The sequence below is a fragment of the Idiotropiscis lumnitzeri genome, chromosome 4 (assembly GCF_059441095.1).
Source record: "Idiotropiscis lumnitzeri isolate Australia: NSW breed Sydney's pygmy pipehorse chromosome 4, RoL_Ilum_1.0, whole genome shotgun sequence".
NCBI classification, from domain to species: domain Eukaryota; kingdom Metazoa; phylum Chordata; class Actinopteri; order Syngnathiformes; family Syngnathidae; genus Idiotropiscis; species Idiotropiscis lumnitzeri.
In genome coordinates, this window is record NC_142394.1 from 20381890 (window position 1) to 20403093 (window position 21204).

The following is a 21204-nucleotide window of genomic DNA, read 5'->3' on the forward strand; positions in this document are numbered from 1 at the left end:
AATATCATAAACAGTGGTGCCTTTAGATACAAGTTGAATTTGTCCTGTGACCACAATTGTATCCCAAATCATCATTCCCCATCTAAAGGAATGGAAAAGCAATTAATCTGTTCTGGCCCCCCACAAATTAATTTCATTAAGAAATAATAATAATAATTTTAGTGATTATTATTTTTATTATTATTATTTTTTTCCCCAAAAAGAAAAGTTGCACTCTTGCAACCACAGAAAACACCAGCACATAACACGACTTTGCCTTCTATATTGTCCTTCCTTGTTCATCTTCTTCAGTGGAGTGAGTCTATTGGCAGTTGGCACACTAGCCTCATGGTACATTAGTGTCACCAATGGATATTTGCCTTCCACTGCAGGGACATCAATATGAATTGATATTGGTTGTTTGTTTGTGGGATTTGAAGCAGATCTCAACATTTTGCTTGTAGCTAAAGAAAGAAATCAGCCAAGCTCTTATTTTGAAAATCTACTCATATTTTAACGCATGCCTCTATTACAATACATACACAGTGAAAGAAAAATCACTTGTCCTGAAATTATTACTATGTTACTTAATTTAAGCAAAATTATTTCCCAATATATAACATATAGCCTAAAATAAATAGAATAAAATGAAGTAAAGCTGTAATACAGTGAGACTGGGCCAGCCCATGAATAACGAAACTCGACATATACTTAATTTTCACAATTATTAAATTAACACATTTTATCCCAAAAAAAAATTGGGGTGAGAAAACTGCTGATAAACCGTGAATAGCAGCTTTCCATGAAAAGCAGTTGCTCAGTCACAAAAATGAACAAAAAAAACATTTAAAATGTAATAAATTAATAAAAGATATAAAAGTATAGGTATATTTTAAAATTAATGTATGAACATAACTAAGCATATAGTTTTTTAACTTTAGGTAGGCAAAAATGATTCATGACTTGAGTAGGTTTTGCTTTACATTTTGATTTTATTGTCAGAAATTGAGAATGTTTTTTATATACAAAAATTACAAATATTTTTTGGTGTAATTTAATGACATGACAATAATCTAATACTATTGAATTTATTTAATATTTCTATATTTTTCCGTCTTTAGTCTTGAATAATTTTTTTCGCTTGTTATTTTGAATTCTTGTAAACCTTTTTCCCATAATAACAATTTTTGTCATATTGTGAATTTTTTTTTTCGGGGAATATTATGACTTTTTTCAACAAAAAAAAAAAATCTTGTACTATCGCAATTTAAAGAATACAATCTGTGTCTTGTTTTTTTATGAACACTTGGGCCTATTTTATCTTATTGTACTTCATTGTGATTTTTTTTTTTTTTTTTTTTAGTCTTTATAGTGTGTTGGAGAGCCCTGGTACTTGGTATCAAAAGTTTGAGAAACACGTTCATCGATGCTAATTTGTGAGGGATTTCGGCCCAAGTACGACATCAAAGTTTGAGTTTTCCCCATCAGGTGGTTCGTTCTAAAGTAAAAGCGTCCATGAATGGACATCAGCTGACTTGTCAACAGTCTGCACGTTTTTACTAGGGACCCCAAGCTGCTCCTTCTCCAGTCCAGCCGGCTCGAGTGTAAATAAAAACGCCGACCGGAGCCAAGCGACGACGACAACGCTTGAAACGATCCCAGCGTGGCCGCCATTACTCGCCATCTATCACTCTGTCACCCCCGGCGACGCACGCTGGGTTTGATTGGGACGCCTTTTTTGGCAAGACAAACTCTGGGCCTCGCTCCACCACGCCACCACACTCGCTTTCTCTCTCTCTCTCTCACCCCCTCACCCCCTCCATCCCTTCCTCGCTCGCTCGCTGACAACCCTTATTTTTTTTCTTCATCTTCCCTCCTTCTACCGCTCCCTCTCTCCATCTTTCATCCCCCCGCTCCCGCCACCCCCCTCAGAGCTCCTGCTCATTAGCAGTCAGCTCCACTGCGAGACGTACTTTGTTTTGCAGTGTGGGTCGAGAGAAAGAGAGAGAGAGAGAGAGAGGGGGGGGGGTTCCAAATGCTGTTCATGATGCCAAACACTGTATGTGTTACTTAGCCATGCCTGACTGTATTGAGTTGGAAAAACATGCCAGTCATGGCTATGCACACACACACGCACACGCACACACAGAGCCAGCACAATTTTTCCCATAGGTAACAATGGAAATGCAAATAATCTGTTATGGAGTTGAACTGTGAGCCACGGTAAAAGCTGTTATGAGACGTTTTTAACTGCCTGAACTTACAAGAGTATAAAAGTAGTCACTGTAAAATGAGAAAACATTAAACCAGGCTAGGTTAAATAAGGGAGGAAACGTAACTAGGTGTATCGTGACGCTGGAGTCGTACTGATTAGAATGTGATGTTTCGTTAGCGTAGCAACTGTTAGCATGTTACCATCGTGTGCATTGTGAAAAGGGAATCAGAATCTGGAGTTTGATGTCAAAATTTGAGTTCCTGACTAAAGGGACCAACATGATAAACATAGTTCCTTGGCACCAAATTGCCACAAGATGGTGGCAAATAACTAATTTTGTCTAAGTGAACTCATGTCAACATAGTTCATCGGCACCAAGATTCTACTTTTAGTCTTCAAGATACAGTCTTGTGATATGCTCGTAAAAACTCATTTGATTTGTACATAAATCTCGTTTCATATTCAAGGTGCTGTTTTGCTTCTGTAAGTGTTAGCATCTGTTAGCATGTGAGCATTTGACACACAGTATCTCATTGATCACCGCTTTCCTCGTCCTCTGTGCCCATCTCTGCTGCAGCCATTGGCCGGACGCTGATCCCTCGCTACTTCAGCACGGTGTTCGAGGGCGGCGTCAGCGAGCTGCATTACATCCTCAAGCACTCCAAGGAGTCCTTGCACAACTCGTGCATCACGCTGGACTGCGACCAATGCACCATGGTCACCCAACATGGCAAGCCCATGTTCACCAAGGTATAGTGAACCCGTGTTCATCACGCGATATATTCCAGACTCACCCACTATTGGAAAGTTTGGACTGCAAATGACCGACGGAAAGTGAACGAAGTAGCGAAAGTGCGATTAAGATGAATGTCGAATTGTAACCCAGCAGCTATTCCCACTATCATCATACAGCAGATTGGATCTTTAAATGGTTAAATGTCAATGCCGTGTGCGTGTGTGTTTTTTCTTTGGTCTGTGTTTCGCTTTGCTGCTGTTTAAAAGTCACACTTGCACATTATTAATATATGAATTTGATCGGCCTTGTCAGGTGTTCAATTTTGATTCATGATGGAAACAGTATTTTCCCAGGGGCAAAATTGCATTGCATTTCATTATTATTATTTTTTTTTTTTCATTCAACCATTACAGAATAATTAGAAGTTGTTTTGGAAGCAAAATGGCAGACTTCCTGTGCATTTTCCAGCATGAGTTCATGATACTTTTTTATGGGCCTACTCTTGATGGACATGCCTACCAAATTTCAGGATGCTGAATGAAAGTGATTTCAATGGCTAAATTTTCAAGTTTTTAGAGGAAATGATAGTTTCCTAGTCTAAGGCCAGATCTCCATTCCTGCTATGCTCTGCGCACTCAAAGTGATGCAATTTAAAACTTTTGTGTCATCCATGTGTCTGGTATTCAGTCCGTGCCTCAGAATTGGTAGCCATTGTGAAAATCTGTAGGGCGAGTTACATTTGAAAGAATCCCAGTCCCGGTAATAGTCCAAAATTGACCCCCAAAATTGCCACCAATATACCAGACTTCCTGTGGTTTACCCGGCATGAATTTTTTTAGACTTTTTTTGTGGGTGTACTCAAGTTAGTTGCTAAGTGAAAGTGACTTTGGCGCGTACTTTTCAAAATTGTGACTTTACAAATCTGTATTTTTACATTTACCTACGAATCGCAAAACAAAAAATCTCTATGACAAGTCTGTTTTTGAAAGACCCTAGCAAATGTGCAAAATTCTCCTAAAGGTCCACTTCAAAACAACATTGCACAAATTCTTGTAATTTACTGCCATGGGTTATTGAAACTTTTCTGTAGTCCATGATCAAAATGCCTACCAAATTTCACATTGCTGTCTAAAACTCATTTTGGGAGATGAATTAAACAAACAGAAAAAAAAGAAAGTCTGGGATTTCATGCATGGACGAACACTTCATGTTTTGGAGTAGCCCTCAAAATGGCTTTTCATTCGGCCTGAGAATATTAGCGACACAGCAATTTAACACATGCTCTAATGATAAATAACACAATACATAACATTCCCATTCAGAAACGAGTGAGGCGCCGTGGGCCCGGTCAACACAAAGCTACATTTTTCTGCCCGCCGTGAGTCTCTCGCTCTTTTCATCTGGCTCTAAATTGGATGAGAATAATTAATTTATTAGGAAAAAGAAAAAAGAAAAGAAGAATTCCAATAAGCGAGCGTGTTCTCCCTTAGCTCCCAGCAGCGCCGCCGAGCCTCGCAGCTCCGGAGGCCCGAATCTCAATCAGCTCTGCTTCGCCTCGCTTTTCCCTCATGCCCCCCCCCCCCCCCCGGCCTCCCCCGCACCAACACCACCACCAAACGTACCCCCCAACCCTACCTCAACACCCCCCCCCCTTCTCATCCCCTTGCCTTGCTCGCTCGCTCGTTCTCCTTTCGCTCTCTCCTCCACCGTTCTCCCTCTCATCCCACCCCCCATCGCCTACACCCCTCCTCTGCGCACCCTCGACACACACACACACGCACACACACAGACGCACACACATGCATCCTTCATCCCTAGAGAAATCATCCCCAGCTCCCATCTCGCTCGCTCCTCCACCCTCTCCCTCTCTCCCCCTTTCTCTCGCTCGTTCTCGCTGTCTGTCTCATTCTTTGAATGTCTCTCGCCCACAATTCCACATTAATGGCGCGAGCACATTTTGTGGTTTATTGCGATTCACTCTGGTCTTATTTTATTCTTAATTTTTTGCTTTGTTAATTACAATACCGTAATGCATTTTGTTTTGTAATAAATGTGTAATAATGATGTAGTAAGAACAGTTTTTTTTTTTGTGTGACCAATAACATTAGAATAATGAATAATGGCCATAATACTAAAGTAAACAATGTCAAAGCAAACTTGAAAGATTTTTAAATATAAAACTTGGACAAGCAAAATACAATCTTTCATGTGAAAGTGCAAAAAACAAATGAACTTATTTTCAAATTTATTCTTTTGTGCAAAGCTTTAATTGGTGGAACGTTCATGTCTCTTAAAAGCAAACCTCAGCAATTTTAGTTTAATTTGCATAGAAAACCTTTTTTTGTGTAATAAACCCAACTCTGATTTGTACAAAAGTAACATCAGTAATTACACATTAAAACATGACATGCATTTTAAAGTACAAAAATTGGTTTCAAATGTGCAGTACTACAATTAATTGGTAGAAAACTTTTTGGGGTGTTTTTTGTAATAATCTCATCATCGATGCGAATTTGTCTGATTACATATAAAAACTTTCCATTCATTTTAATGTTTCTAAAGAAAAAAAAATCAGCGTAAGATGTTTATGAAAATTTAAATAAGTAGAAAACTTACATGTTCATCCTTTTGTATGTATTTTTTGTAAAGATAATCCCATAAATGCTACATTAATTTGTCTAATTGCATGCAAAGCTGTTACATTCATTGTAGTGTATAAATAAAACAACACATTTGAGTGTCGGATTATGTGCAAAATTGTAATTACGTAGTAGAAAACGTTCAGCCTAATTATGTGCAAAACATTACATTTGTGTTAATGCACGAAACTAATTCGGACAATTTGGGGGTGGTTGTTTGTTTGTTTTTGTTTTTTTATCTAATGTCATCAGCTCCAAAGCATTGGCATAAAAGTAACATCTAATTGCAATTTCTTGAATTTCAATTTGTGTTGTTATTGTTATTAATTTGATTGGTTTTGAGTAATACTATCTTGTGCAACCTACGCTTATTTGCGTAATAATAACGTAATAGTAACTATATTGACATGTAAAAATGAAAATGTTTTCAAATGCATTGTACCAGAAGATTATATTTCACAGTACAAGTGCTATTGTTAAGCATTTCCGTCAACTTTTGTCCTGTCATTTGTATTCTCCGCCAATGTCGGGCATCATACAAATTGATTTAACCACACTCGGCTCGCATGTCACTAATTGATTGAGCGTCGCTGTGTTGTCCTTTGGTGCTCCTCGGCGTCGGAGATGCCCTCGTCTCAGCGCCGCCGTACGCAAGATTTATGACCCCCTTGGTCCTAAATCAATAGGAGGGGGGCAGGGGGGTGTTCTGTGAGGGGGCTCCGACTGTTTAATGGAGCGCTTTTTAATTCGGGGTATTCTCCCTCAACTTTTCAATGGCTATTTATCGTGAGATAAATTGAATGGGAAACATTGTGCATTAGCCTGTGACAAAAATATATGAGCGTGCGATTGCATCCATGCTGGATTTTGTATAAAAAGCTTGCCTTCGAGGGCGTGATATATCGCCCAAAGGTACCACCCAGACGAATTCAAGCAGCTATATTATACTGGGCAATTATTCTGATTTAAGCACTGTGGCCATTTATTCATTTAAAGAGCTAGCGGAAGCTAAGCTAACAAGGCAGATGGTAAAATCCAAATTAAATCCACAAGCGTATGTCGGTAAATTGTTATCTGAACTAACGAATAATCCCAATTTCAATTTGTCAAGATACATGCTGTCTCCTGGACAGTTTTTCTTTTTCGTTACGTTGTTGGGCGGCCGTTCTCTAAGTGTCCATGTCATGGCACAGATCTACCTCTGCTTTCAAGCAACTTGCTCGTCACTTTTTATGGGAATGAAAGGAGCCACTTTGATTGGCCAAGCTTGCAGTCGGCTGTGTAGTATGGCTTGTACTGCTCCCTGGTGGCCAAGCAGTGCACATCAGAATGTTGCGCATTCCTTTAATTCTTGACATGCAGTGTAGTTAGTTTATTACTGTGTTTTGATAACATAACTACACCGTCTTAAGAAAAAAAAATTGCAGTTTTTTGGCGGGGTGGAACGGATTAATAACATTTAAATGCATTTCAATAAGCAAAAGTGATTTAATTCCATTGGTTCAATTCCATGAAAGTCTCGTTGGTTGTGCATCACAAAGTCGGCGGCAAATGCTGCACACGTCGAGTTTTTTTCCGCTACAACGCCATCTGATGGATCTATTTAGGTACTGCCTACGACAAATGGCCCTAATACAAGTTCATAGATGCAGCAAATAGCTAACGACATAACTCTAGGAAATTCAGTGGAAATGTAGCGTTTGTGTAACCATGTCACAGTGCGGCCTTACTTTGACCCCGCGTGGGTGTATGTGTGCACGTGCATGTGCGTGTGTGTGTGTGTGTGACTTGTACATCTTTCAGACAAGGGATTGAAATGATTTTCATTTATTTATTTAGTATTCCAAATGGGAGTGTATTGACTTTTAAAACACTGGCTGATTATTTTACAAATGTCGATTTGGTGAGCCTGCTGGCACACGTTATTGAGGACCAAATTAAATAAAAGCAAATAAAAAAAAAAACTGGTCCTCACTGTTGTAATACTCTTGGGGTATAGGTGTTGTCCCACCTCTTTTGGGGCTTCAATACTACAGTAAACCTTTTTCCTCCCCAATTTGACATCCCTTTTCAAATGCCAGGTTTTTGTGATATTAGGAAGTGAGACCTAGATAAATCATTTCCAAACTTTACCCAATAATAATGTAACGTGAATGTAAGCCTGTGTAACACAGTTGAAAAAACAAAAAAAACAATGCAATATATGTTGGGGACGTTGAGTAAAAATAAAACAACCGCAATAATGTGTTGCACAAGTGTGGACATTTGCTTAGAATAGCGGATGTGGCTGTGTGCGGAATGAACAAAACACATTTAGACTCTTGTTAAATGGAAGTCATAGATACGCTGCATACACTTGCCACCATTCAAAGTGCTTCTCATTTAACCCAATGACCATCAACCCATTCTATTTTTTTTTATTAAAACTTTTTTTTTCAGATGATTTGTAGAGGTTGTTGATCACATTGATTTTTTTTATTTATATTGGTCTCTTTTTTTTATCACAAAAAAACTGAAACTGAAACTTTTAAATCAACTGTACTTTTTGAAATGCAGTTATTTAATAATGTGTTATGTATTTTTAAATGTTAATAAAAATTCAAAAATATTAAAGGAGAAGTCATCTCAAAAACATTATTATCCAACTCAGTGGGCGGCCATTTTGCCACTTCCTGTCAACTGAAAATGACATCACAGTTGCTCAGGGCTCAGGTAAAGACCAATCGCGACTCAACTGTGATGTCATTTGCAGTCGACAGCAAGTGGCAAAATGGCCGCCCATTGAGATGGATAACAATGGCTGAATTTTGCTTTTCAATTCATAGCACACAAATGCAATATTATTCAGAATACCATGATTAGACTAGTGGGGGCGCATAGCATACATTATTGGAAAGTTTTTTTTTTAGTTGAGTTCCCCTTTAAAAAAATAAAAATAAATAAAAAACACAAAATTACATATAAATAGAATGTATTAATAGTACATGCATTATTTTTTTTAATATACCTCTTGAGCTCTATCCAGTGTCAGGGCTGTTTATTCACGACAGCAAATTGGTGGAAACGTTACGATGTGTAAAGTTGCTCCCATGTTGAAGAAAGTGATGATTAGCTTGCATGACTAAACACGCATGCACACGCACACACACGCACAAGCTATCAGATATATAAAAAAATAAAATAAATAAAATGTTTTTGCTTTCTGCATGTGGGCACCTTATGGAGCAGCTTTGCTTCCTTGTGAAAATATTTTTTTTTTTAAAAAGTAAAAGTGTATCATCCAGTGAGGCTGTTTTAGATGCCCAAGACAAAAGAAGTTCAGGTCAAGCTGAGTTGCCAATTAGGCGAAAGAGAGAGAGAAAGTGAGAGAGAAATGATGAAGGAAGAGAACATTTTCTAGCCCCCTTTAGCTGAAGCCAGCGCTCGCCGGGGCGCTCGCTTGCTCCAGCTTCTCCCCGTGCCGCGTTACCGTGACAACCGGCAGTCGAGAGAGGAACGGAGAGAGAGGAGAAAAAAAAAATCAGCTGATTAGTCGGCATGGCAACGGGCCAAGATGTAATCCCAGCAGACACACTCGCTCTAATCAATGCCCCCCCAGCGCAGATGCTCTCCTGAGGATCAACAAGAAAGATGCTGCCAGCCGTATTGCGCCCCACATGGACCCCCACCCCTGTGCTGCCAAGCCTCAGTCACATACTCAAAACAAATAATTAGGCAAAGCTAAAGAAAAAAAAGTATATATATATATATATATATATTTAAAATGTTCATCAATGTTTTACACCAAGCTCTGCCCACACAAGACCTCATCCACTCTAAAAACAGTTGGGTCAATACGACCCCAATTATGGGTCAAAAAGGGACTGACCACTACTCAGGTGAATTTGACTCTTTTTCTTCCCCCCACAAAACATCACAAAAATGATTTTTTTGTACAATATATATATATGTATATATATAACTAAAATTATTATTTATTTATTTATTATATTTATTTATTTATTTTGACCCAAGTGTTTTTGTTTTTCTTTGTGATTTAGCGTTGCCCTCTATACACGCGGCCAACTTCTTTTTCAGTTTCGGGCATGTGTCCTTGAGACCTTTGCATGAGTTCTGCTGTGGTAGCCCAGTGATTCGTAACTGCTATACAGCGGCTCAGGCACGTGCACAGACAGACCCCTTTCTGGTGCTCCAGCACCAACCCTTTAACCCAGAGGAGAAAAAGTGCGCTTCGCCTGGAGCTAATTTTTGGCTGTATTGACTGTTATAGATCCAGTATCAGACAAGTGTTGTTTGAGTTCTTGTGAGCGGTGCTCTATATTTGGCTTGAGGACCTGTCCCCCAAACATGTCTGTGCACGTGCTTGTAAGCGGTGGGTTCTTGAACCATAACGGTACTGAAATACAATTTACTGTTTTTAATTGCATTCTTTTTCATTCCTGATTTTTCATATCATGTGTTTAGTATTGGTTAGTGACTCATTCCGACTTGTGGGTGGAACTGAGGACGCCGTTGAAAATTACTTTAATTGCCTTGTTAATCGTCAGTTTTTTATAATTATTTTGATTATGTTGCTAACGTCTTTAAAATGATCATTTTTTTATCTACATATTATGATCCTGGTTTAAAGAGATTTATTTATTGATTTGACTGATGACAAAATCTTTAAGCCATGCCAGAGGTCTTTTTTTTTTTCCTAATGAATCTAACAAGTGGCGATGTGGCGGCAGGTTTGCACGGAAGGTCGTCTGATCGTGGAGTTTGCCTTCGACGACCTGATGAGGATCAAGACGTGGCACTTTACCATCCGGCAATACAGAGAGCTCATCCCCCGCAGCATCCTGGCCATGCATGTGAGTTGTGCCACACACACACACACACACACACACACAAAACCGGTAAAAAACAGTGACATCGAAGCATACAGATTTTATTTTTATTTTTTTAAAAGAGGTATTGTCTGATGGAGAGGCTGGATAATGATAATCGGCTTAATGCCACTAAGTGACATTCAGTCGCTTGATCTGTTGACTACGTCTAGACATGCAAGCTGGGCAAAAATACACACACACACACACAAAAAAATCTAATTATTCTCCACAATTACAACACACCAAACCATTTTTAACTCTGTCCAGACAGTTTTGTTAATCAAATAATCATTTCATCAAAGCTTGGATTAAAGAACCTTAATTGTCTTTTGAACGCTTCCAGCTTTTTAGAAGGCCCTTTTTCTTTTGATTCCATTGCTCTAAGCAAGGTCCAAGGAGAACGTCCTAGGATGAACTTGGTATGGAAGAGCCGAGAACCTTAAACGCTTTTGAGATAAAATGTTGGTGTCCCAATACTTTTATCCGCGTGTTGCATTTCACTTCCTGTCCCAGCACTTTTGTCCAGATTCCAAATACTTGTCGGTGTGTAATAGTCAACTCCCTCCAGGTGGCTTAATTCCCAATTAGGGCTGTCACCTTTGACTATTTTTTTGAATCGATTATCCTTTCGCCAATTGCAACGATTTTTCGAATATTGGCTTTGCAGCACATCTGCGAAAAATAATGCTGCTTCTTTTCGAGTCACTTTGCTGCGCAACTCTTCTTGGTTTGTGTCCGTGTGTCTGTGTTATACCACCCCCTGGTGGCCAAGGCACGCACACCAGATGGAGCTCAAAGTGGGCCACAAACAGGTTAATGGCATTTCTATTCATCTCAAGGCAGAGGCACCACAGCACTTTGGTCCAAATAACGCTGACACCCATCCTAATTCTTTTGTCCCCATGTTGTACTGTATATGTGACGTAAGTGTGTGTGTTTCTTTTGGCCAAATCTATATATGAATTTTACCTTGCCGATAAATTAGCCCCTTTGGGTGCCATTTTACTAATTCCTGAAGAGGTGCATTTTCTGTGCTGTGTCTTTACGTGCGTGTTTGTTTCTAGTGTGCAGTGTTCGCTCTTTTTGATGGCGGCGCCTCCTAATGAAGGCACAGTCACATACACATGCGCACACCCACTGGAAAATAAGAGTAGAGTCCAAAACTCAAGAGACGTGGACCTTTTTTTTTGACTCTAGAATTTTTTTTCGAGTCATTCTGCTTATTTGGCAAGCGAAGCCTTCACATTAATCATATGACACAGGACCCAGCGAGCTGTCAGCTTTTTTTTCTTTTTTATCTCTATAGATTACCTGTAGTTGTGTTTATTCCTATTGCGCAAGGTGATCAGGAATAACCAACCAAAGGAGTGACTTTTTTTTTTTTTTAATTCTGTGGATTATACGGCCCAAGTTCCATAGTGCAGTATCCACTTATGGTTCCAAATAAGAAAATGATGGCTATAATCACGTTTTACAATGTACGTTGTATTCTGTGAGAGTATCTAAAGCTGTTAAGTGATGACTGTTTAGTGGCGTGGGGATTCACAGTAGGCATAAAATCAAATAAATCATCACCTAAGTAAGTGTTAGCGAGCTTTGCTTTGTGTGAAAAATGCAAATTCAGAAAGGAAAAAAATGTATTGTGTGAATACATAATGATCTATTGTGAGGTCATTTCTCCTTTTGGGCGTTTAAACATGGTCAACATCTCTATATATTTTTTTTCTTATTGTGACTAGATCAAAATAATCTTGAACCTGAGTGGTGTGTGGTTTCACTCTAATCCTGTAGATGGCAGCCAGGAGTATTACAAAGTGGATGTGTCACAAAAGTCCCTTTTTTTTTTTTTCATTTTTAAACCACAGCTTCATCAGGTGGTTTGCCGCCCTTCTGGGCCCCAATTCAAGCAGACTGTACCAGCTATGCCTTTTCCGTTTGTTGCTAGGCTCAATGTGACCCAAATTTTCACTTAAACAAGGAGAAATGGCACACAGTAAAAACGTGAATGTATCTCTTCACCTTAATTTTGTAACTTCTCTGTAGTCTAGCGGTTAGCATTGTGCTTGTGTTTGCTATGTTGTTTTGTTTTTTTTGTAAACCTCCGGAGGAGGCTGAGAAATCAATTAATGAAATCAAGAATAGGACATGGAAGTAATAAATTATTAATCAAATGGCTTGATTAGTGCGACAATAACAAAGGTCTACTTGACTTGAAATTGCAGGCAGCACGTGCGTTGAGGTTTTTTTTTTTTTTATCCATTTCCGAGTTGACTGTGTCAAATGCGTATGAATGCCTGTCGGTCTAATTTGCTACAGATAATTGCTTGTATTCACATTAGTGTTGTGAATATTTTCTTGTTTTGTGTTGTCTTGGTTTGTTTTTGGCCTTTAAGGTTTTTCTGTATACTTTTCCCGCTGCAGGCACAAGACCCTCAGGTGCTGGAGCAACTGTCCAAAAACATCACGCGCATGGGTTTGACCAACTTCACCCTCAACTACCTCAGGGTAAGTATGGGGGTGCATGTATTTTGTTGTGTATTGTTTTTGTGTGTCCCAAGCAACATATTTATTTATATTGGAAAAATCTCACAGCTTGCCTCTAAACAAAATTGTCACATATAATTTATATAGTTAAATGTAGTTTGTAGTGGAAGAGCATGTCAATGTTCTGCTTGTCACTAAGGATGCATTATTTGCAATAAATGAAAAAGAAGTTTCGGGGCAATTTAGTTTATTACAGCAGAACTTTGAATAGAATGTTTACTGACATTCCAAAATCCTTATTGCTCAACATATTAATGGATACTTGCGGATGTAACAGGAATACAATTCCTGTCTTCATCATATCTAGTTTACACTGGAACCGGAGAAAAAAAGCCAATGTTTTCTTCTGAACTTATGCATGTGTTTATGTAGCGTGTCTAAGCTATATGATAACCACAAACAGGAAGGTTGAGAGTGTTTGTGTTTTTTTTTTTTTTTCTTTAACCCCGCTGTTGACTGACATGCTCGTATTTTTCCAAATGGCGAGAAGGCGAGCGAGCGCGAGGCGGAGGAATTAATTGGATACAGAAAATTAGCATAACATTAATGAACGCTCCCTGTTGAGACGCGTAATTGCAAAATGGCAGCACGCAATTTGGGGAGTGTGGAGGGGGTGTGCGGTTGGGGAAGGGGGTGGGGGGGTGGTAAGGGCACCTCGGCTGCTTAGAATAACCCAATTGAGGGAGACACAAAGGAGGTTGGGGAATGGAGGGATTGGGGAGGGGGCGAGGGTGGAAGGTGGTTATACGCCGCTGCATGTTTTTGTTTTTCTGTCACAATGATTGGCAATGCACAAAAGCATCTGCAACACAACTGGTAGACCCGTTTTTGTCCAATTATGTCTGCTTTTGAGGACTAAACACAAACCTTTAATTATTCAGGAATTTAGGGTCAGCCATTAGTCAAGTATACGTGATTCAAATTTGGTAGTAATTGGATAACAAGGACAAGTTATTGTTTAAAGGATCGCTAGAAATCGGCAAAATGACCCGAAACGTTTGAAGTTTTAAACAAAAAAAGGCCTTTTAGTGGGTCTACTGATAATAGACACCATTACCAAATTTCATGTTGTTAAGTGGAACTGGCTGCAGGGGTTGATTTTTTTTAATTTTTTTTTATCAATTTATTTATTTTTTAATCGGACAAAATCTCCCCTTGGAAAATGCCCAAACAACCCTCAACGTTTCTTGAGACTATTTTGTGGTTCTACTACTACTACTCCACTCATGATAGCCATGTTTAATTAATTTCATGTTGCTAGGTGGAACTCGTTTAGGGGACTGATTTTTTTTTATTTGGTAAAAATCTGAAAAAAGGACAAGTTAGCCACTGAAGGACACCTGGAAATGATCTAAGATGTCCATTTTAAACCAAAACGACAGCCTCCCTATGTTTTTTCGGGCGTGGGTTCTAAATTTTTTCTAGGTCCAAAATTCATAGCACTAAATGAAAGTCATTTCAGGGGCTGAATTTTTACTTCAAATTCCACATGCACAACTTCTACCAGACAAAGTTTTTTTTTTACAGGATTTACACACCTGCAAAATGTCATGAGTTTTTATTCATTGGAAAATTGCAAAAGAACGCTAAAAAAAAAAAAAACAACCCCCCCCCCCGAAATTGTGGTATTACGGTCTGGTTGCCTACTATTGCTGTGTTGTCCATCTTATCCGTCACGCCACATGAACGTTAGCTTCCCTTCTGTTATCTTCGCTCTCCAGTCCATACAATACACCCTTTCCTCATATTAGCGGTAGGGGAAAAAAGGCCTGACACTTTCCCCTCGTCCCTTTCTCTTTGGGAATACATCAGCATGTTTTGCATGTTGCCAAGCTTCCTTCTATTCAGTCTGAAAATAGACACGGGTTTCAGGATGAGAGCCAGTGCTGCTTGGCACGCCGATCACAGGCCGGCATCAGGAACGGTAGAATAACATGTTATAGCTAACAAACTGAAGTATGTTAAGTTAAATCTATAAAAGTTACATAATAAAGGAAAAATGCATGGTGGTCGACTAGTAAACACATCAGTGAAGAGGTCCAGGGTTGGAATACAGGATCTTGCCTTCCTTTCTTGTGCGGAGCCGGCATGTTCTCCCCGTACCTGCTTGTTTTCTCTGGGTACTTCGGTTTCCTCCCACTTTCTAAATGTGAGGCGGCGTGGATCAGTGGTAGAGTGGTCGTTTCTCAACCTAAAGTTGTAGGTTCGAGTCCTGGTCATTGTGAGTCAAGTATCCTTTGTGCAAGATACTGAACCCCCCCGTTGTTCCAGATGGTGTGAAGTAGTGATGGGCACTCTGAAACCAAAGCCCCGGAAATAAAATTGCCCCGGAACACTGTTCCGAAGCTCCGTTGAGTCTGGAGAAAAACACGTGACCTGTGACGTCCGAAGCAATAACTGTTTCATTCTCGAGATGAACTCTAGTAAACCCTAAATCCAAAGATGGTGGGAAAAAATAATGAAATGACATTCTCAACATTTCATAGCTCGACAATAAACAAAGTATGAGCTTACTCAAAAACTGCCACAAAAATATATTTTTTAGTATAAAGAACTAGCTATCCAGTCATTGTTTCCATGTGTTTTACTCATCTTTTACTGTCTAAAAGCTTCTATAGTATTTGACAGCAGTTCTGGTTTTTCGCCAGAAGATGTGATTGAAGCTTCAAACCATTTTGAACCGATTGCTTCAAATTGTTCAGTGGTTCATAAGAGCTCCATTTGCCCATCACTAGTGTGAAGCGCTTTGAGTTCCAAAGATTGAAAAGCGCTATATAAGTGGCAGTCCATTTACCATTTGATATGCAATAGTGGGTTAATTCAGGCAACCAGAAGGTATTTTACCAAATATGGATTAGAGGTCCCAGAATCAAGACGGCGGACAACTCCAAGGAGGGAACAACAAAGCCAAGAAACCTGTCAAAAACATCTGACGTCTCCGCACAGAAACGTGCAATACTAGGTACAGCAAAGCTCCTGCACAGAACTCTCAAGCTCCCAAACGTCTACGAAAGGAACCAAGCATTGATTTTTTTGATTTTTGTTTTTTTTTGATTTTGCAAAAGAATGTGATGCGGCTGACTTTTAAAAAGTGATTCCTGCTTTAAACATTGCATAATAAAATATTGGCTGTGTAAAGAGCTTAACAAATGTTGCACGTATTAAAATAAAAATAAGAAATAGTCTTGCGCCATTTAGTTGTGTGTTTTAACAGACTTCGACTTGCTCTGGTGCACATGACGATAAACTCCTTTCCTCCAACTCTTTCATAAACGCCCATAAAAGTCTGATTTACGGGGCAATTAACACATCAAGCGAGCAGAGCAGGATAGCCTTCCTTTTTATGGATTTCTTTTAATGGGGGCAGCGCTTCTTGTGGCTCATTTGCATGTCTTTTAATTTATGGGCATTTTTTGTCTTTCTTTTAGTTGTGTGTCATCCTGGAGCCCATGCAAGAGCTCATGTCCCGACACAAGACGTACAACCTCAGCCCACGCGACTGTCTCAAGACATGCCTGTTCCAAAAGTGGCAGAGAATGGTGGCACCACCAGGTAAGCCACACTTCAAGTAGATAAAACATCCAGAAAATGACAACAAAAGGGACAACATGAAAAAGGAGTTTTCCATTATTATTTCTTATATTGTCAAGTCCATTTCAGTTAGCGCCTCTCACTTGAGTTTTTTGAGGGGTTCGGGTGTGAGGTACGGCATTTAAGCAAAATAATACATACTTGGGCAAAATAATACATGCAAAATAAAAATGTTCACAGAGGACATAGTATTGGGAGGTGGGGATTCTCTCTGCACTGTAAAAAAAAAAAAAGAAAAGAAAAGGAAAAAAAACTGATTTTTTTTAAATGTGTTATAGTTTTTGTCATTTAATGTTATTTAATTATTTTATTTATGGTTTTGGATTTTTTTATTTGTTTATTTTGCAAATATTTTTATTTGATCATTGTGTTTTACTGTATATCTTGATGTTATTTGCATATCTATGCTTATTTAAATGTTTTTTTTTATTATTGGCTAAATGATTGAATGTATTATTTATTTTTATTTTTGTAATTTCTCATTGTTTAATTTCATTTTCTATTTTTAACTGCATATTTATACCTTTTAACGTTATCTCTATATTTTCAGATATTTTATTTATCTTTTCATTTAGTAATACACTTTCATGACCCTATGTTATGTATGTATTTTAAATACTAAATATATTTATGTATAATTTATTTATTATTATTTATTAATTTATATTTTAAATAGTATTTTTATATAATTTATAAACTTATATTACTTATATTTTATATTAACCTATATTTTTTATATTATAAATAAATAAAATAACATATTTTATAATATATAAATAAGCTTTATTAGATATTTAATATTTATACTATCATAAAATAATTATTGTATTAAATCAATTATTAGGGCATTAATTGTAAATTGATGATTAGCAACTAAAAAGTAGTTAAAATATTTAATTATATCTTACATTAAAATAATTATTGTATTATTGTTGTTGTTTTCATCCAACAATTGCAATGAATTATTCCTTGATTTGTTCCCCCCCTAATAAAATTTTTTTAATCTACTCTTGAATGGTTATGATTTAAAACAAAAACATTAAAAAAAGTACTGTAGTAAAGTTCTAATAACTTACTTAAAAATTGAAGACGTCCACCACCAGCATCGATATAGCTGCTCCCCCCTTTGCTTTCCTGCCATTCTTCTCGGTGGTTCTCCTACCAGGAAGGAAGCATGCGCAGCGTTTGCACCCCCTGATAAGTCTTTTTATTTTTTGGGATATTTTTTTTTTCCGGGAGGGAAACGGGAAGCGATTGCAGTGCGTCAGCGGCGCAGGAAAAAGCCGTCGGATACCACAAATCTGTGACAATAGTTTGCCGAGGCACACACGCATCTGTCAGTGTCAGCCATGCAAAAAGGAAAGATGCGGATAAGAAAAAAAAAAAACAAGTCAAGTACATTACAATGGAAGCTGTAAGGTCACCATTGTTCCCAGAGGAAATCATGGAAGTCATCAAAAAAATAAAAAATAACTTCACTAATAGTGAAGGCAATGTTTGTTTTCGACTTTTAGACCTAAAAGTGTAAAAAGAAGTTAATCGCTGTCCCAATGAAAGCATTGAAAACAATAAAAAGCTTGTTCTAACTTAAACAAAGGTGATACATGCTGCAGATGTGCATGATGATGCGCCATTTGGTTTTTTTTAAGTTTCAAAGAAAATGTAATTCAATGAATTTATATTCACTTTAATCATCATTCCTCATGCTCTCTGTGTCAAAAATACATCTCCTTTATAAAAATCACCACAATTTTGGCTTTCAGCTGGACACCCGCAGAACTTCAAAACGGAAATATTCCCCACCAATCACAAAAAAGGTATCTTTTGTTCCCAGATGGACAAAAGCCTCCCGCGCCCGCCGAATGCAATACAACTCAATGCATGTTGGAATTCTCCTAAAAGCTTGTGATGAACACAGATTAGCAAACAAGCAGATTCAAGCATGAAGCATCTATACCTCAACAGAATACATGACTACATCGAGCATGTTACTCATATATATATATAAGATTTGCCGCCCCGATGAACACTTGTGCATGGTGCCAGCCGCCGTCACCTTTGTACCCGACTGTATGCGTTATGTCCCTGGCATGGCCTCTTTTTGTGTTTGTTGGTCGCGCCAAAGCTGAGCCCGCCCGACAGACCACCACCAAGCGGAGGAAACGGAAGAACTCAGCCAGCAGCGCCAGCAGCAGCGTGGGCGCCGCCGCCGGCAAGAAGCGCAGTCCCGCCACCAACTTCAGCCTCTCCAGTCAGGTACCTGTAAGCATCGACTCCATCCTGGTTTGACTCCCTCTTCTCTCTTTTTTTTTCATAGGAACGCTAACATAGATGTTCACCAACAAATCAATTGGAAATTTTCAAAGTCAGTGTTTCCCAACTTTTATTGAAAAAATATACATGTAAGGTGCAGGTATTGGTCTGGTTCACTTGGGGGGGCCATCCTCATATTTTATATCATGGTAGTTGTGACTTTGAATGCATGTGGCTTTAGAAACGCAGACAGGCTTGTTGAGTCATGTTGGAGTCAGCGAATGAGATTTTAGAGTTAGTCTTGTAGGCTTTGGATAACACTGGCTGTTAAGTGGCTAACGGTTAGCCAGCCTTCTCGTGACAGCTTGTGTAAACGCGCTCATTCCATGTTTGTTTTCTTACCGTGTTACCGTGAAGCGATTAGAAATGCACGAGCGTTTGGGGTGACCAAGATGTAGTTTCACTCACGCCACTGCTGTGCTTTCTCTCCATCATTGATCTCACTGGTATAAACACTTTAATATTCTACCCGAATAGCCAAATTTAGCAACACTAACCCATCTGTAAATTGACCATTGGTAAAAACAGATACCAAAAGCGTGATTAGTGATTGGTCGACTTCACGCTTCAAACACTGATGCGGCTTTAGTAAAGTAAACTAATTTTTAGTTCAACTGGAAATCCCTTATCGGAAACAGGTCTCCAAGGAAGATGTTCCTCGACAATCGGAGCATAACATCAAAGTTTGTTGATCATTTGTAAGATTCTTGAAGAGTTAGAACTAGCTCCAGTTTTACAGATCAGTGTGAATTAAGAAGTGTAAAAAAAAAAAAAAAAGTCTCTGTGACCGAGTGAAAGAGACAATGAAGTCTTCCTTTTTGGTTTGAAGCTGCCATTTTTGAGAAAATTATTATTTGATCTATTTGACATGTTTTCGGGTGTAATTCTTATCGAATCGAAGACATTTCGCTGCTCATTGTAATTTTTCCATCAACGGGGGCTGCTGAGAATGCCCCCTCAGCTTGAGTCCCGGGGCCTCTCCTGCCCAGTTAACCCTCCCCCCCCCCCTCCCCCCTCCTTCGGCACGCCACTGAGCAAGTCACAGGTTCTGCACCCAGCACCCATCTCACAGTCAACTAAATATAGCTTCGCACTGAAAACTTTTCTTGGCTAAGTTGAACCTCCAAAACAAATCTTTGTTTCACTTTTTTTTCTTTTTTTTTTTCCTCTTTCTCTCAGTTGCTGCTCGCTATACGAGTGGAGAGGAAAAAAACCCAAACGTATTCCGTCTGTCTCCCACACACTGTGTCCTCGTTTGCTTTCGCTGCCGTTTCTGTCTGTGCCACGCTTTGCTGTCTCGTCATCTTCTCGCATTTGTTGCCCTCGTCGCTCTCTCCCACTCGCACAGGCGTCTCGCGCACGCACACGCACACACGCGTTCACACATGCATACACACCAGGCGTGCAGTTGTTTTCTCTCAAACAGGCAGTCTGGATTGGTGCCAGCTCTCATTATTGCCTATGTGTACCCCACCACACACACACCGCCACCCCCATCCCATCTACTGCCTCACATACCCAACCACAGCACCAGCCACCACCCCCCATACACACACACACACACATACGTGCACGCACACACACACGCACACGCATTCGCATGCCTCTTGAACACTGGCAGCGTGGATGCTAACACGCTGGATACATATGTTGCACGCCTGCTGTCTTTGTCTGAGAAGTTGTTGGGCTTTTTGGTGTGTGCGCGTGTATGCGTGCATGAGTGTGTGTCTGAGCGTGAGCCTACGTGAGCCCAATGACAACGAGCAGTGGACCCTTGCCAGGGGAGGAGGGTGGGGGGAGTGGGGGTTCTGCTGGGGGTGGCGGAGGAGGGGGTTGGGGTGGTGAGCAGCCGCTGGAGGAGAGAATGTGTGCGTGCGTGCGTGTGCGTGCGCGCGGGGTGTGTGTGTGTTGAGGAAAGGGTGCCTACAGTGTACAACACTGATCTCTAGTGGTCAAGTGGGGGTTTTAATAATGTTCGAAATTTAAGGATTTGTTTTTTTTTTCAAGTTGGGAATACGGTGAACCGCGCCTATTTGAGGTTTGCTATGCATGAATTCACCTACATAGTGCCTTGAGTTTAATTTGTTCTCAAAACGTCTTTCTCAATTGAAATGCCATAATCCATTCCATCCTTCCCAACCAAAACCCAAAAAAATGTTTGGGATTTTTTTTTTTAAGAAGAAAAAAAAACACTCTACGAGATTGTACTTAACGTATGCTAATGTCATAATTAAATATAATGTAAACAAGTTAAACAATTTTAGCCACATTGTTACTGCAGATCTGTGGCAATGGGTGCTGTTCCTTCTGGTGTGT

General features: G+C 39.3%; 1 protein-coding gene across 5 annotated transcripts in view; it reads left to right on the forward strand.

Moving 5' to 3' along the window:
- ldb2a (LIM domain binding 2a) overlaps positions 1 to 21204 on the forward strand; it is a 56594-nt gene that overhangs the window by 29541 nt on the left and 5849 nt on the right. The window contains exons 3-8 of one of the 5 annotated variants that reach the window (XM_088294716.1): positions 2772 to 2944; positions 10300 to 10422; positions 12862 to 12945; positions 16413 to 16536; positions 18339 to 18392; positions 18701 to 18837. In XM_088294716.1, coding sequence (XP_088150842.1) covers positions 2772 to 2944; positions 10300 to 10422; positions 12862 to 12945; positions 16413 to 16536; positions 18339 to 18392; positions 18701 to 18837 — 695 coding nt within the window. Of the gene's footprint in view, positions 1 to 2771; positions 2945 to 10299; positions 10423 to 12861; positions 12946 to 16412; positions 16537 to 18338; positions 18393 to 18684; positions 18838 to 21204 lie in introns of all 5 variants that reach the window. The other 4 variants (XM_088294718.1, XM_088294713.1, XM_088294715.1 and 1 more) reach the window with 4 other exon arrangements.